This window comes from Acinonyx jubatus, chromosome D3, assembly GCF_027475565.1.
Source record: "Acinonyx jubatus isolate Ajub_Pintada_27869175 chromosome D3, VMU_Ajub_asm_v1.0, whole genome shotgun sequence".
Lineage (NCBI taxonomy): Eukaryota > Metazoa > Chordata > Mammalia > Carnivora > Felidae > Acinonyx > Acinonyx jubatus.
In genome coordinates this window covers 25443948-25459246 of record NC_069392.1, presented here as the reverse complement: position 1 = coordinate 25459246, position 15299 = coordinate 25443948, and the positions used below count along the sequence as shown (strand labels likewise).

The 15299-nt window shown below is 57.7% G+C and overlaps 1 protein-coding gene across 1 annotated transcript; it reads left to right on the top strand.

Annotated features, from left to right (window-relative positions):
* Positions 1-424: 424 nt before the first annotated feature.
* Positions 425-11805, top strand: ASPHD2 (aspartate beta-hydroxylase domain containing 2). The gene is given in 5 exon segments (XM_053205991.1): positions 425-598; positions 4283-4570; positions 4573-5389; positions 10384-10497; positions 11310-11805. Coding segments are annotated over 4 exon segments (1113 nt in total). The 5' UTR covers positions 425-598; positions 4283-4498; the 3' UTR covers positions 11420-11805.
* Positions 11806-15299: the final 3494 nt, after the last annotated feature.

Sequence of the window (15299 nt, the reverse complement as noted above, 5' to 3'; positions counted from 1 at the left end):
CAACAAATAAAGGAAAGAAGGGTGTCGGGCGAGAGGAAGTGAGGGAGGAAAGAAGAGGGAGGGAAAGTGAAAGAGACTGGAAGGAGGAAGTGTAGGAGGGGAAGCCGGGGCAGGGACGGAGCCCGGGGGAGGGGGAACAGATTGGGGCACAGAGGGAGAAACGCACAGCGAATGAATGAACGCCCGCCCGGCCGCGGGCACCACCCCCCGGCCCCGCGGGCCAGTGCGTCCTGCGCGCCCGGCCCCCGCAAAGCCGCCCGAGCAGCCCCGCGCGCGGCCAGCGCTCCCCGCGCCGGGGGGTCCGGGCTCCGCCCCTCCCGCCCCGCCCCCGCGCCGGCCCCGCCCCGCCCGCGCCCGCGCCCCCTCCCCGCGCCGGCCCGGCCGCGCACGGCATTGTGGGAGTTGTGGTCCGCGCGGCCCCGCGGAGCGCAGCGCGGCGTCGGCACCGGCGGGGGCACCGGCTCGCCTCCGGCTCGGGCTCCCGCGGTGTGGGCCGGGCGGTGGCCCCGCGGCGCGGGCAGGGGGCGTCTGCGCGTCCGCGCCCTCGGGCGACGGCGTCGCCCTGGCCCCAGCGTCCGCCCCCGCCGCCCGCGCGCAGGTAAGCGGCGTCTCCGGGGGGCTGCGGGGAGGCGGGGGGACGGCGCGGCGCCCACCGCCCTCCCCCCTGGGAGAGGGGGAGGAGGCGGGGGACGAGCGGCTGCAGGCCCGCGGTCCCCACGCCCGGCGGCGGCGCGGCGGCTGGGGATGCTAGCGGACGCCGGCGCCCTCCCGCGCCCCGCATCTCGGCCGGGCCGAGGGGCCCCGCCGCCCCGCGTTCGCTACGTGCTTAGCGCCGCCGCCGGGGCTGGCTGTGTTTGCGGCGTGCCAGGCATCACCCTCCTCGAAGCCCCTGCCCCGTAGCGGCGCCTTCCCGGGTGTTACCCGCGCCCCCCCCCCCCACAACCCTCCTTCTCTTGACCCTCCTCCCAGGTCTCTTTCCCAGCCTGCTCTCCCCCCTCCCCCCAGCCCTGAGCGTCACCCACTTCCCAGATTTCCCGCGGTGACCCACCTCCCCTGTCCCATGAGCTATCACCATAAGCCACTTTCCCTAATCTTTCGTTGATTGCCCACTTTTCCAGTTAATAGTCACCTTTCCGTGGCCCCATCCCCCTCCTCCCCTGACCTCCTGGTGGTCACCATCTGTGTTAACCCATCCGCTGCTCCCCCATTTGCCCCCACTTTCCAGAGTGGGTGGATGCTGAAAAAGGTGGCCCGGAAAGTGAGGAGGAGAGGTCTCCGGTTGCCCATGGGGAAGGGCTGGTCCTGGGCAGCTCAGTGGGTCCTGGGTGGAGAGAGAGTGACCTGCATGGCACACATTGCTTGGGGTTGCTCTCCTCCTTGGGGGGCTTCTGGGGTGGCCTGGCCACACCCTGGGAGTGACCAGAAGTCCTTTAGCACAGGGCAGCCACTTAGGTTGTAAGGTAAACTGCGTTAGCCAGGTTAGAGCTGAGTCTGTCCCCCAGATGTTCATCATATCAGAAGTTATATTTCATTGGACTCGCTCACCAGCTGGCAGTGAATTTGGACCCTGTTCCCCAGAGCTGACTGACCTTTAAGATCTGGAGTTCTTAAAGTGCAGGACTGCAGTACAGGTCCTCATCCCTAACGAGGACAGACATGAAACAGATGTGTGAGGAAACTGAAAGTCACTGTGGTCGCTGAGCTGGGAACTGGGGAGGGGGAATCCGTGCCCTTCCCACTGGAGCCTTGGGGGTTGTTCCTGCGTCCTGTTGAGTGTCAAACGTTTGAACCAGTATAATACGCTGTCAGTCACCCTGCAAATGTAAGGTTGTTTTTTTGGGTTTTTTTTTTTTTTTTGGTTTTTTTTTTTTTTTTTTTTTTAGTGTCACATTTCAGCGGTGAGCTTTTTAATCCATCTTTGGGCTCAGGGGCCTGCCAGCATAATTTGGCTAAAAGTAACTGGCAGCAGGTAAGACAAGCCCTAACTTCGGCTCTCAGTGCTATCTATGAGGACAGAGTCCGAAGCTGGGTTCGGGGTATCTGGATCTTTTGCTGCCTTTTGTTTATAGCTCAGCCCAGGGAGCGCTCATGGCTGATGTTGTGTAGAATGACGCTGGAGAGGGTAAGCGGCCCGTATGTCCAGTGGAGAGATCCCCTCATCACCCGCCCTGTCTTCCAAGTCTTCGCTGTGCTTGGGTTAAGTGATTAGCAGGGCTGATGGGAACTGACACGTAACAGGTGTTTGTTAAATTATCACCATCTCACTTCTCATTTAAGAAAAGCCTCTTCTCCTGAGAGACTCAGTTTAAAAGTTCCAATTAGAGGTTTAGCTCAGTGAAGGGGGAAATCCTTTTAGTAAAAGTGCTGGTTTATCACGCAGATGACAGTTTCCTGCTGAATTGCAGGAACCCCGGGGTTCTGTTTGGGAGACAGGCTTGCAAACAAAACAGAGGAAAACCATCCAGATTTTCTTTCCCTTTTCCTTGAGAGGAAACGTGCCAGTTATGGCTGGGACAGAAGCAGGGGCACGGAGGGGTCTGTTTTCATCCCATGGGGCCCAGACCTGGGAAGAAATTGAGAACGGGTGCCAAAGCAAATTGAGCTGCTAGCCTCCCCACTCTTGTATTTTTCCTAGAAACATACAAATGGCCCCGAATATTTAGCATGTGTGTTTTTTGACTTCGGAAACCTGATAGTCAAGTGATCCTTAATTCGACCTAGGCAGGGAAAGTGCAGGTAGGCAGTTATATGAGCACCTGAGGTTTGTTCTTTTTCATTTTTAGTTTTGCAAGTCTGGGACCGGAAAAAAAAAAAATCGGATGTGTGGCGGTGAGAATGTCCAGAATTGGCCTTCAGGGTTGCTAGTCCTGAGATACCTTTCCCCAGTGCCCCACCTTTGCCTTGCTGGCTGATCAGCATGGGGGTGCCACATGTGTAAGCAGTAGTCAGCACATAGTAAACGCCTGCCGTGACATCCTAAGTGCTTACAGCTGTCATCATCATTCATCCTTCCCTCCAGGGGGATGAGCATGACCCGGTCTGAGAGATGAGGAACCTGAGCAGGAGGGCAAATGACCCGCCCAGGACCCAGCCCACCCCCAGTTTGGGTTCTTGGCCTCTCTGCCAACCTTGCAAGAATTTTCCAGCCAAATGCCGTCCCCAGAGAAAGGGGAGGGCTTTCAGAGTTTTTAAGGAGTTGTTTTAGTTCCTTCTATTCCCCAGAGAGAGAAGAGAGAAGGTAGAGCACAAAGCGATTTTTCTGAATTTATTCGGCCCCTGGCGCCGAGGGAATGTATCAGGCCTGGAGGAGCTCACAGACCTGGCTGTTCTTGGATTAGAAAAAAAGCAGCCTGGACGGAGGGTTTCAGCTGGGAGACACGGCTGGGGTTTGATAGACACGGGCAACCTGACTGCTGGGCTCTGATCATACTCTTGGGCTATTATGATAATCAGGGTGCTAGGCACCGGCCCTTAACCATTGGTGGCATATGTGGCAAAGAGACCCGAGAGGGCTTCTGTTTCCTTCTCCCCCATCCCTTCTCTCATAACCTGTGGGTGAGACCAGCGAGGAGCCTCCCAAGCAGGTAGACAGAAACGCCCTGTGTCTGCCATGGGGATGGCGTCCTCTTCCAGCTCGGTATAAGCCCAGCCCGTGTCCGAAGGGCAAGAGAGATTTAGAAAGAATGCCCGGATTTACGGCTCCTTTGCCATTTTTAAGGATTCTTTATTTATTTAAGTGATCTCTCCGCCCAACGTGGGGCTTGAACTCCCTGACCACAACATCAAGAGTCGCGTGCTCCACCAACTGAGCCAGCTGGGCGCCCCCTCTTTTGCCATTTTAAAGATGCTTTCGAACCCAGGCCGCTCTGTAAAGGTACAGAGACCAAAGGAAAACAAGCATTTATGACATAGCTCCTGTGAACGAGCAGAGCAAAATGGATGGACCTGATGCTGGAGCCAGCGGTTGAGGTCCCTGTCCTGGCTGCGTGAACCTCTCTGGGCCTCAGCTTCCCCATCTGTACAATGGAGCTAATCACACCCCCTAAGGATGACACAGAACAGGCCGGGCGTCTGTACTTCTCAGACAGTACTAGATGCAGATTAAGCACCACCGGCCCTTTGGGACCTGGGGGCTGTGGTAAAGGGGGAGGGGACACACAAGACTGAGAAGTGTGCCCCCTGCCAGCGGGGACCTTACAGGATGCTCCGGGACTGTGCACTTCAGAGGATTTGCCCAGGTACAAAAAATTGACGCTGGTTTACGTTCCTTTTCCCGTCTCAGGTTTGGACGTCCTAAAAAGAATCCTTTCACGGTGACTGACCCCACCTGCCAGGGTGACGTGAAGCGGCTCCTTCCAGCCTCCGTGCAGTGACTTTTGCCGGGAGTGGAGTGGCGAGCCCAGACGTCTGTCGATGCCGCCCTTGGCGGGCTCCGAGGAACAGCGGCCGCCATGCCCCCCCCCGCCCCAGCTGCCCCATCCCCCCCGTGCTAAGCTGCATGGTGTGGGTGCCCCCGGGACCCCCGAGGACTGACTGCCTGACCTTGCTTCGCACCCCCACCGACAACCCGCCCCCCCCAAGATGTCTCTCGAGTGGCTGGTGGCCTGGAGCTGGTCGCTGGACGGCCTGCGAGACTGCATCGCCACGGGCATCCAGTCGGTGCGGGACTGCGACACCACCGCCGTGGTCACCGTGGCCTGCCTGCTGGTCCTGTTCGTGTGGTACTGCTACCACGTGGGCCGGGAGCAGCCCCGGCCCTACGTGTCCGTCAACTCCCTGATGCAGGGTGCGGACGCCAACGGGCTGCAGAACGGGTATGTGTACTGCCAGTCGCCCGAGTGCGTGCGCTGCGCCCACAATGAGGGCCTCAACCAGAAGCTCTACCACAATCTGCAGGAGTACGCCAAGCGGTACTCGTGGTCCGGCATGGGCCGCATCCACAAGGGCATCCGCGAGCAGGGCCGCTACCTCAACAGCCGGCCCTCCATCCAGAAGCCCGAGGTCTTCTTCCTGCCCGACCTCCCCACCACGCCATACTTCGCCCGGGACGCGCAGAAGCACGACGTGGAGCTGCTGGAACGGAACTTCCAGACCATCCTGTGCGAGTTTGAGACGCTCTACAAGGCTTTCTCAAACTGCAGCCTCCCGCAAGGATGGAAAATGAACAGCACCCCCAGCGGGGAGTGGGTCACCTTTTACTTGGTCAACCAGGGGGTTTGCGTTCCCAGGAACTGCAGGAAGTGCCCACGGACGTACCGCTTGCTCGGAAGCCTTCGGACCTGTATTGGGAACAATGTTTTTGGGAACGCGTGCATCTCCGTGCTGAGCCCCGGGACTGTGATAACGGAGCATTACGGACCCACCAACATACGCATCCGATGCCATTTAGGTATGTCGCAGGGACGGGGGTCTCCTGACTCACAGCGGCCCAGGCGGCGTGAGAAGCTCGGTAGCCAGAATTGTGCCTTTTCGCATTCTTCACTGTCCCATCAAAGATTGATGAGTTGCATGTAAACGTGTCTCACAGCACAGATTGAGCCGAGAAGGGGACTTGAGATCGGTATTACCGGACAGGTAATACAGAGAAAGCTCTGTCCGGGGGACGGAAGTGGTGATGGCAATGGTCTCCATCTGTGCTGTCCAAGTACAGAAGCCACTAGCAGCGGGTGACCGTTGAGGGCTGGAAATGTGGCCAGTGCAGGCGAGGAGCAGAATTTGTCACTTAATCTGAATTTAAATCGGCCCGCGTGGCTAGCGGCTACCGTATTGGACAGCGTATCTCTAGAGCCAAAGGCTGTCGTAACAGTCGCTGAGGTTCATGATGACATCCGGGAGGCCGTGAACGATGCCTTAGCGCCTCCCGAATGGAGGGCAAAGTCATGCTTGGTGTTAACAGTGATTTTGTTCCGCTTCTGGGGAAATCGGTAACTTGCGTGGCGGTGGTTTCGAGAACAAGGTCAGAGTCCGTGTGGCCGTGTGTTTGCGTCCCGGCCCCACCGGCAGCTAGCTGTGTTACTTTGGACAAGTCACTTCACCTCTCTGGGCCTCAGTTTCCTCATTTAGAAAAGAGGAGGGGAAAAGATCGTCCCCTGCAGAGTTGCCTTGAGGGTCTGCTAAGAGGAGCCTTTAGTCATGTGGAGCGAGGACTCACCCTTTAGGGGGGTTTCACAACAACTCCTTGTTGTCACTTCCCCAGGATGCCCCGTTCCTGGCGAGTCTCTAATGGGACGGTTACCCGGGCAAAGGCGCCACCAGTTAGCATCCCAGACTGGGGGAGCGCGCCCAGAGCCTGCGCAGGGTCCAGCTTCGGGAAGTCTGCGGCGCGGGCTGCCTTGGCTCCAGAATGGAGGAAGAGAGAGCACACGTGGGGGGGGGGGGGGGGGGCGACCTAGGCTGGAGCAGGGTGTTCATGAGTGTCCCGCAGAGGAAGCCCGGGGCTGCCCGGGGGCACCTGAGCCAGACGCCTGGCCCTCCAGCCCTGCTTCCCCCAGAGCCCTCTGCTTCCCCTGCCCCCGTGTGGGGATCCGGAGGAAGAGGTGACTTGGACAGAGGGCTTTGCCGCTTCGAAAAACAGTTAGATTCAAACAGTTGACTCCTTGAATATTTCAAGAGCGAAGGGCAGGGGCGAGGCGCGCCAGGAGGTGTCCTGGCTCCGTGGGCAGCTGTGGGACTCTGGGCAAGTAACTGAGTCCCTCCGTGCCTCAGTCTCCTCCTCCGTAAAATGGGGAGGCGGCACTTACCTCCCCAGGATCGTTGACCGGGTTAAATAGGCTCTTCTGCGGCTGCAGAAGAGGCAGCTCTACCTTTTGTGACGAAACACGTGTTGGGCAGTGTAAGAAAGGCTGCCTAAGACGTGGGGCCTCAGGAAACCGTGGGAAATGATCAGGTTTCGGAAGCACGCACACTTGGACTCCGCTCTGTGGGCCCCACCTGCCAAGTGATCTTGGCCAGGACCCCAAAACTCCGAGCCTCCGTTTTCAAGGAGAAAACGGAGGTAAAAATACCTGCCTGGGGGCTCTCTGGAGGGTTAGAAGTGGCACGTGTGAGGTATTGGCAGGTGGAGGGCAGTCAGGTAAAGGGCACCCTGATCCAGGAGGTGAGGCGGTCACCTAAGCCATCTCAGTAAAGTCACTGTGCAAGACACCGGGGCACACTCGGGTCAGAGCTCACGGGGCCACCAGGGTGGAGTGGAGGAGCCACCCCCCTTCCCCCACTCCCCCCGCACATGGCTTGCTGTGGAGTCCACGGTCGGGCTGAGGTTAGACCGCTTGGGTGGGAGCAAACCGCGGAGGGCCCCCGTGCGGGGCTTCGGAATTGAGGCTGTGGGCTGTGGGGAGCGGTGCTGGCTTCTTATTTGAAGGTTGCCTTTGTAGGTTTTTAAGGAGCTTCCGAGTGACACGTAGGGAGGAGCGTTTGTGGATTGATACAGAATCCAGGCAGGTGCGTTGAGTAGCAAGGGCCGGGGGCCACAATGCCTCTCGTGCGTCCGCGCAGTAGATGCGTGTGTATAAGCCGTGCCCACGCGGGCCCTCGTTAGGACCTGTCGTTCCCTCCTCAGCTCAGCTCGTTCTCGCCACCAGCAAAACTGGGCCGTGTCATGTTCCCTTGGACAGCCAGCAGCCTTGGAAGAGGTCCCGCTGGATTGTGGCTGCTCCCCCACGGCCGGGGCAGGCTCCGCGTCGGGTTTGCTCAGCATTTCCTTCTTTCCACTGTCATGCCCACGTTCACATCCACCCCGGAAGGAAACAGAGGTGTGTTAGGCTCACATGACCTTGTCGGTGGCCAGAGAGGGAGTCCGGAGAACAGGGTCGGAAGCAGAGTGACGGGTACGTCCCTGGCAGTCACGCCTCTGCCAGCTTCCCTGGCTAAAGTGCAGGAAGCACCTGGAGTCCCTGAGCCGAGCTCCTGACTCGCCAACCTTTGTCCCCTTTCCTGCCTTCCCTCTGGGTCGGGTGAGGGGAGCTGTCCCCGCCGACAGCTGAAACCCCAGCCACTGCCCTGCCTTCGCCCAGTCTCTTCATTTGCCAAGGACGGCGTGGAGCCGCCTCCAGAGGTGGCGTCACTCCGTCTGGACCCCACGTTAGAGCCCTGGGACGAGCTGTCACCGAGCGTGTCACACAGCACATAGCACAGGGCTGGGACGTCCCGACCGCACCGCCGCAGACCTCCAGTAAACACCGTCTGATGCCAACGAGGCAGATTTACCGGGGAGGCTGCTGTCCTTGCACATGGCCAACCCTCAGGAAAGGGCAGGTGAAAATGCACGACGGTGTTCAGCCCATTCACACTAGCAAATAAGCAGTTAGACTCTTGTCGCCTCCCGTGTGCACACTGTTGGATCTCTTGGCCGGCCGGCTGGGTGGAACCAGCTGGTGTTCGCCTTGCCCACCTGTTCAGCATCCTCAAGTGGGGGCCGGTGGTGGACAGAGCCCTCTCTCTGCCCTTGACCTACCTCGCTGAGTGGCTGGGGACAAAGCAGCAAGCCCTGCGCCGGAGGACACGGGGCCTGTCTCTGTCCCCGAGAGCCACCTGAACACTCTGTCTTGGGAGTATCGATCGTTTCTGCCAACCGAGCTGGTTTGTGGGCAGGAGGCAGGAATGGTGGGCCGCTGGAAGGCGGGGCCAGAGTGAAGGGGAGAAGCGGAAGAAAGTGAGCAGGGGGCTGGCAAGCCAGCAAGCCAGGCCATTTTTCTCTTGTACCGTGGTGACTGCTGATGAATCATTCGGTGGCCCAGAGGAAGGAGGGCTGCTTTCCGAAGGCCTGGGGTGGACTGTCTCTGCAGAGAGCGGCCAGTCCCCTCAGTGAGGGGCACCCGTGGAGAGATGTGGCTTGGAGGGCCCTCTCCATCTGGGCCCATCACAACCCTAACGCCCCCTCCCTAGCCATTAACAGTAGCGGGAGATGGGAGAGCCTGGTTCCGGAGTCCGTCACTCAATGAAGTGTCCCATCCGTAGTCAAAACGTAACTACAAGAAGGGTCCCTTTCATACCACAACTCCTGATGGGTGACTAGTATTTATGCCACAGAGTCCAGTGTTACAAGAGCCCGTTCTTCGGAGCCAGGAGGATCTGGATTGAAATCCCAGGTCCCACAAGGACTGCGCTGCAACTTCTGGCAGGTCACTGACCTTCTCTGAACCTCGGTGGCTCCATCTGGAAAACGGGTGAGGTGATGTCTGTAAGTGCTGACTTAGCCCGGACCTGCGCCCAGCTAGGCGTTACGTTCTTGGTCACGCGGCCCTGCAGGCAAGTGTGTTGACGTTCCCCTTCACAGATGACGAGGCCCTGGCTCAGAGAGGTTCAGTGACTTGCCTGAAGTCCTACAGCACATAGGGGTCAGAGCCAGTCATCTGGCCTCAGGTCCCATGTCCTTGTCACTCCCCCGTGCAGCCTCTTTGTGTGACTTCCTACTCTACCTGTGTTTCCAGCCATCCATTCCTGGCTCAAGGGGTGAGTTAAAATGCTCCGTTAGAGAGAACTCTGTTTCATGCTTGTCCTGAAGACTGAATTGGAGGGGGTGCCAATTAGTTCTGGGCCACGGCTGTCCCAGTAGTCACCAAAGACAGACCGGAGCACCATGATCCCACCCTTTCTGCCGGTTTCCTCCCAAATCATCCTTCTTGAGAGCCATAGGGCCGGTGCCGCCTCTCATGAATCATAGATGGATGTGGTGGTGCCTTCATTGACAGACGTCCGTGCACCGACAGGGGCCAAGTGTTTCCTGAGACCCTCGGATGTGAAAGTGCGCGCACGGCGGCATTTCAGCCAGGCCCCCTTTCTGGGGTTACGCACCGAGCTGGGCACTGGCCGCGTGCAGTTGGGCGCATATGGCCCCTTACGAAGGTGTGGGCCTCTTTCTTCTTGGAGCTCAGGCGTTTCCTTAGGGGCGACCTCCAGTTTCTCAGAGGGAGGCCGGAGGAACTGAGACTAAGAACGTGCTATCCTCAGGCCCCAAAATGCGTCTAAAGCTCGGAACCCAAAGAGGAGGATGCTGTTTCAACTCTGCCAAAACAGCCCTAGAGACAGGGCTGTAGTAAACAGAGTTCCAGGACACGGCGGGCTATGAGCCTGGCCTCCCTCGATTAACGGGGGTCCCACAGATGGGCTTCGGGGGTCTCACAAGTGCGGTGCAGAGCCTTGACCGAGAAGCCCATGACCCCAGACCCATTAAGCCAGTGGAGGAATGCGTGCCTCCAGGGAGTGACGCTCAGGGTACGCAGCCAGTATTTGCCCGGTCGAAGTACCCCCTCCCCCACGCCCCCAAAGAGGGCCCCGAGGGGTGAGGCAGAAGGCCCGGTGCTTTGGAATGGAGAGCTCACCCCAGAACAGGCCATCCCCGATCCCACCCGCCTTCATTGTCTCTTCTCTCCTTTTGCCCCAAAGGTCTCAAAACTCCCAGTGGCTGCGAGCTGGTGGTGGGGGGAGAGCCCCAGTGTTGGGCGGAAGGACGCTGCCTCCTCTTTGATGATTCTTTCCTGCACACTGCATTCCATGAGGGTGAGTGCCCGCGGTGGTGGTGGGGGTGGTTTTAGTTAGAGGCGCGTGTTTTTAGCACGGTTTTAGGTTTCCAGAAGAACTGAGCAGAAAGCGCACACCATCCCCACGCACAGTGTCCCCTCTTGTTACCCTCTTGCATTCGTGTGGCACATGTGTCCTAACTGATGAGCCGATATTGACACGTTATTATTATTATCTTTTTTAATGGATATCTTTGACAGAGAGAGAGAGAGAGAGAGAGACACACACAAAGCATGAGCGGGGGAAGGGCAGAGAGAGAGGGAGACACAGAATCTGAAGCAGGCTCTAGGCTCTGAGCCGTCAGCACAGAGCCTGATGCGGGGTTTGAACTCACAGACCTCGAGATCACGACCTGAGCCAACGTCGGAGGCTCAGCCGACTGAGCCACCCAGGCGCCCTGACACATTGTTATTAATCAGACTCTCCAGTCTCCGTTAGGGTTCGCTCTTCCTGTCACACGTCCTGTGGGTTCTGCCAGATGTATGGTGACATGTATCCACCGTGACAGGATCCCACAGAATAGCCTCGCTGCCCTAAAAGTCCTCTGTGCTCCACCTACCTCGTACTCACCCCTACCTCCCTGTGCCCGCTTCCCTTTATACGCTCTGCCCAGAGCCGTATGGAGCCGTGCTAGAGTCCTTGTTGAGAAAGGAGGTGATCTTCCCGCCTATGCCAAGGGACAGGATGGATGGGTCCCTGCCCGCAAGCTCACTGTGTGCGGTCCTGCGCTGCGCGGCTCCTGGCTCTGGGACGGTTCAGACCTCTCCTCTCTCGCGCCCTCCCCTCCCCAGGTTCGGCAGAGGATGGCCCGCGGGTGGTTTTCATGGTGGATTTGTGGCACCCCAACGTGGCAGCGGCCGAACGGCAGGCTCTGGATTTCATCTTTGCTCCAGGACGATGAGAACAGTCCCCGCACTGGAGTCGGCGAGAGCGGCCGCGGGTCAGCCTGGGCAGGCTGGGGTCCGGTCCAGCCCCCAACCCGTGCTGGGATTCCATGCTCAGAAGCCTGCCTCGACGGAAAGTCCTTACTTGGGATTTTGAGATCACGTTGGGTCCCTCTTTCCTTTGATTATTGTAAATGGGAAATTTTTGGCTTGTATTTCCTTAGATTTGTTTGTTTTTTTTTTCCTTCCAGTCATTTGCTCCCGCGACTCCTTCCTGCCTAATAGCGCATTACTTTGCTCTGGGGCCGGAGGCTCAGTGCCCCTGTCCTTGCCGTATCGCTGCTCGGTTTTCCCAGTGCTCTGAAACAGCGTAAGCAAACGGTTATCTGTCTGAATGTAATAACGTGAAACTTCTTGTGGTCATCTTAAGAGAAAAACAAAAACAAAACTCGACCAAAACACTGCACACCAGAGCGCTAGAGACCCTGGCCTCTGTTGCTGTCACAGCCACACAGGGGATCCTTCGGCCACGCCGGGCCGGCGGCCGGGAGAGCGTGCAGCCCCCACGCCCAGCCGGCTTCCCGGGCAGGGTGGACCCGGTTAGGGGCGGCGCGTGGCGGCCGGGCCCCAGCGGGACCCTGTCGCTGTCGCTCACCTCACTCTGAACCCTGTCAGGCCCCTGACGGCAGGGAGCGTCCGGCTGGTGGGACTGGCGGCTTTTCCGTAAACACGGCTTCCCCGCAGAGCTGGGGCTAGTGTCCCCGGCAGCCAAGTCGGGGCTCCCACGGATCAGCTGCGGGTCGTGTGATCCACTTACCTCACTGCCTACCGAAGCCCTACTGCCAAACCGGGCCTGGAAAATTCCCTGTGCAGCTGTTTCGAGTCCACGGTGACGAACGTCAAGATGTCAACCAGCCAGGTTGGCTGGTAGGAGCCGGGGGGTGTGCGGTGAGACCTTGCTCGTGCAAGTGACATTCCAGGAACCACCTTCCTCTGGCAAAACTGGAATCGTAGATCCGACCAAAAAGTGTCCGTTCTGCTTTGGAGTTCTGTTGCCTATGAGTGTTTCCATTTATCCGTCTGTACATAAATGTTCCAGCGCCGGACTCCGAGACGGTGGAGGCATCGGCCCCGTGTCCCTGTCATCGCATGGGTGCATGCCGAGCGACAGCGACCCAGGCCAGTGTGTGTGTGTGAGAGAGAGGCCACCGGGAAGACCCACGAACCTGAAAGACCCACAGTCACGGTGCTGGCCTCTTGGTCGCCTGTGAAGGGCATGGCCAGTTTGAGGCACTGATTCTAGAAACGTCCTCCTGTTAGCCGATGTGTGCAAGAGTAGCCTGCGGCCATACTCGAGATGCCTTTTTTGAATAGTGCATTATGAGCAGTGTCCGATTTATAAAGCCGTGGGGCCGTGTGGAACATGCAGTTTGTCCCGCGGACAGGGCCGGGGCCGTGTCTGAACAGAAACCGGCAGCGCCTGCGAGGAACAGCCATCAGGAGGAACCGTGAACCGAAACGCAGTAGCCGTTACTGGCACGTGAGCGAAGAAAACCTGTCTCTATTTGGGTAAACTTTCTATACAGACATTTTTCAGTGATCAGAACGCGGGACAGGGCAGACATTTCGAACACACCTGAAGTCTTTTTACTCATTAAGTATCTTGTTCCGGAATCACCGAGGTGCATGATTTCTATACATACTGACTGCTCTACGTTTACAAAGCCAACAGCCCACGCAGGTACCCGGCTACCTGAACTCATGTCACATGGTTGGGGAACAGGAGATAAATAAAGGATCTTGCCGAAAACCAGAGTGAAGTGGTCAAGTCTGTTGTGGGGGGGGGGGGGGGGGTGGGCAGGTGAGGAAGAAGGGTTTGTAAGGAAGAGGCGGATGCACAGGGGAGGAAGCAGGTCCCTCAGTAGCTACATCTTGATTTTTTTTTTTCCTTTTAAAGAGGGGTGGGTGACACGGGTGGCCTGGAGCCCCAAGAGCAGCCCAGCTGCCTGGTGTCTTCCCAGCGCCGCAGTCCTGGCTGGGCTCCCTCAGCAGGCGGGAGGGAGGAGCACCACTCGCTCCGGGGCCGAGACATCTCTCACTTTCCTGAAGTGTGCATTGCCAACTAGGCAATTGCTAAAGTAATTTACACGCTACAGCTAAGGATGCTCAAGGTGAGAAGAGGGAGCCCGTGTGCCCGCCCAGCTTCGGATGAGAAGCCTGCATCGGCTTCAAGGCCAGACTGCACTAGGTCACGTACCGGGTCTCCCAGGCACCTGCTCATTATCCCCCAAAGTCACCCGGCTTGTCTGGGTTCTGGGTACAGTGACCACACTTGTAACATCGAATGCCCTACATCATACGGTCTGGGGGGGGAAGGGGGATCCTAACCTGCCGGTCCTTGACTTTGCGTGATGCGTGATGTGTGATACAGTCACCGGCTTTTGAGAAACACTGATGCCCCACCCCCACCCCAAAGCCACTCATTTCTTTGTTCAAGGGGTGGGGCCCAGGTCTCAGTGTTTGTTTTAACTCACTTCCTGCCCTGATTCTAACATGTAGCTGGGGCCGAGGGTCCCACTCAAGAATGGCAAGGCCTTTGAAACCAGCCAGCTCTAGGTGAAAGTCTGGACTGTGCCCCTGTGCAACGCTGGGCAGGCTCCTTAACCTGGGTCTCTAACAGATGGCCCCTATTTTTATTTTTTATTTAAAATTTTTTTTTTATTTTGAGAGAGCAGGCAGGGCAGGGGCAGAGAGAGAATCCCAAGCAGGTTCCACACTGCGGTGGAATCCCAAGCAGGTTCCTGTCACCGCAGAGCCCAGTGCAGGATTTGAACTCACAAACTGTGAGATCATGACCTGAACCGAAATCGAGAGTCAGATGCTTAACCAACTGAGCCACCCAGGCGCCCCAGATGGCCGCTGTTTTGTTTTTTTTTTTTTTAATGTTTGTTTATTTTTGAGAGAGAGAGTGTGAGCAGGAAAGGGGCAGAGAGAGAAGGAGACACAGAATCCAAAGCAGGTTCCAGGCTCTGAGCTGTCAGCACAGAGCCCGACGTGAACTCCCGGACTGTGAGATCATGACCTGAGTGGAAATCGAGAGTCAGACACTTAACCAACTGAGCCACCCAGGTGCCCCAGATGGCCGCTATTTTTAAGACTCTCTTCCAGCAGTACCTTGTTGAGCCTCTTGTAAGATGTAACACCCCCATTCTCAGCTCTTGGGTTTCTAGGATCCGACCAGCCCCAGCTGTAGGACTGGGCTCACCATCCACACCCGGCCAGTCAGAGCCTTCCAAACCCCTGGCACTCAGGCGCTGGGTGAGTTGTGGTTGCTGTCCTTTGCCACCAGGAAGTCCTGATCCACTCTGTGAGGTTCACCTGTCAAACGGGCCTAATGCCTACTTTCATAGGCATAAAGTGAGGTTCGAATAAGATAATACTGTCAAGTTCTGGGTGGATGGGAAGGGCTCTGTTCGCATTTTTTAAATGGAAATATGAGAAGCGAAAGCTGAGCACAAAATGCTGTTTGTGAGGACCATCGGGCGCTGCTGCTTGCAACCTCCCCCTATGATTTACCTCCCAGCTAAATCTTGCAAACCAGATGTAAACACAGGGAACGGGACAGAATAAGGCCATATATTTTCGAGCTGCTGACAGATGGCAGTGAAAATACTCAAGCAGATTGGAGCATTACGTGGCAGGAGGCGACACACACAGAGACTGATTTACTTTCTGCCTCCTTCCCAGGCACCCGCCTTGGTCCTGACTTCTGATCGCCTCCCCTTCCCCCTGTCTCCCCGCTTCTGATGCGTTAGCCACCCCGGATCCGAGGGGAGAGTCCGTTTCTTCCTCGGGCACAGAGAGCACCGTGCACTCTTAAGAGATTCCTTTGCAGGT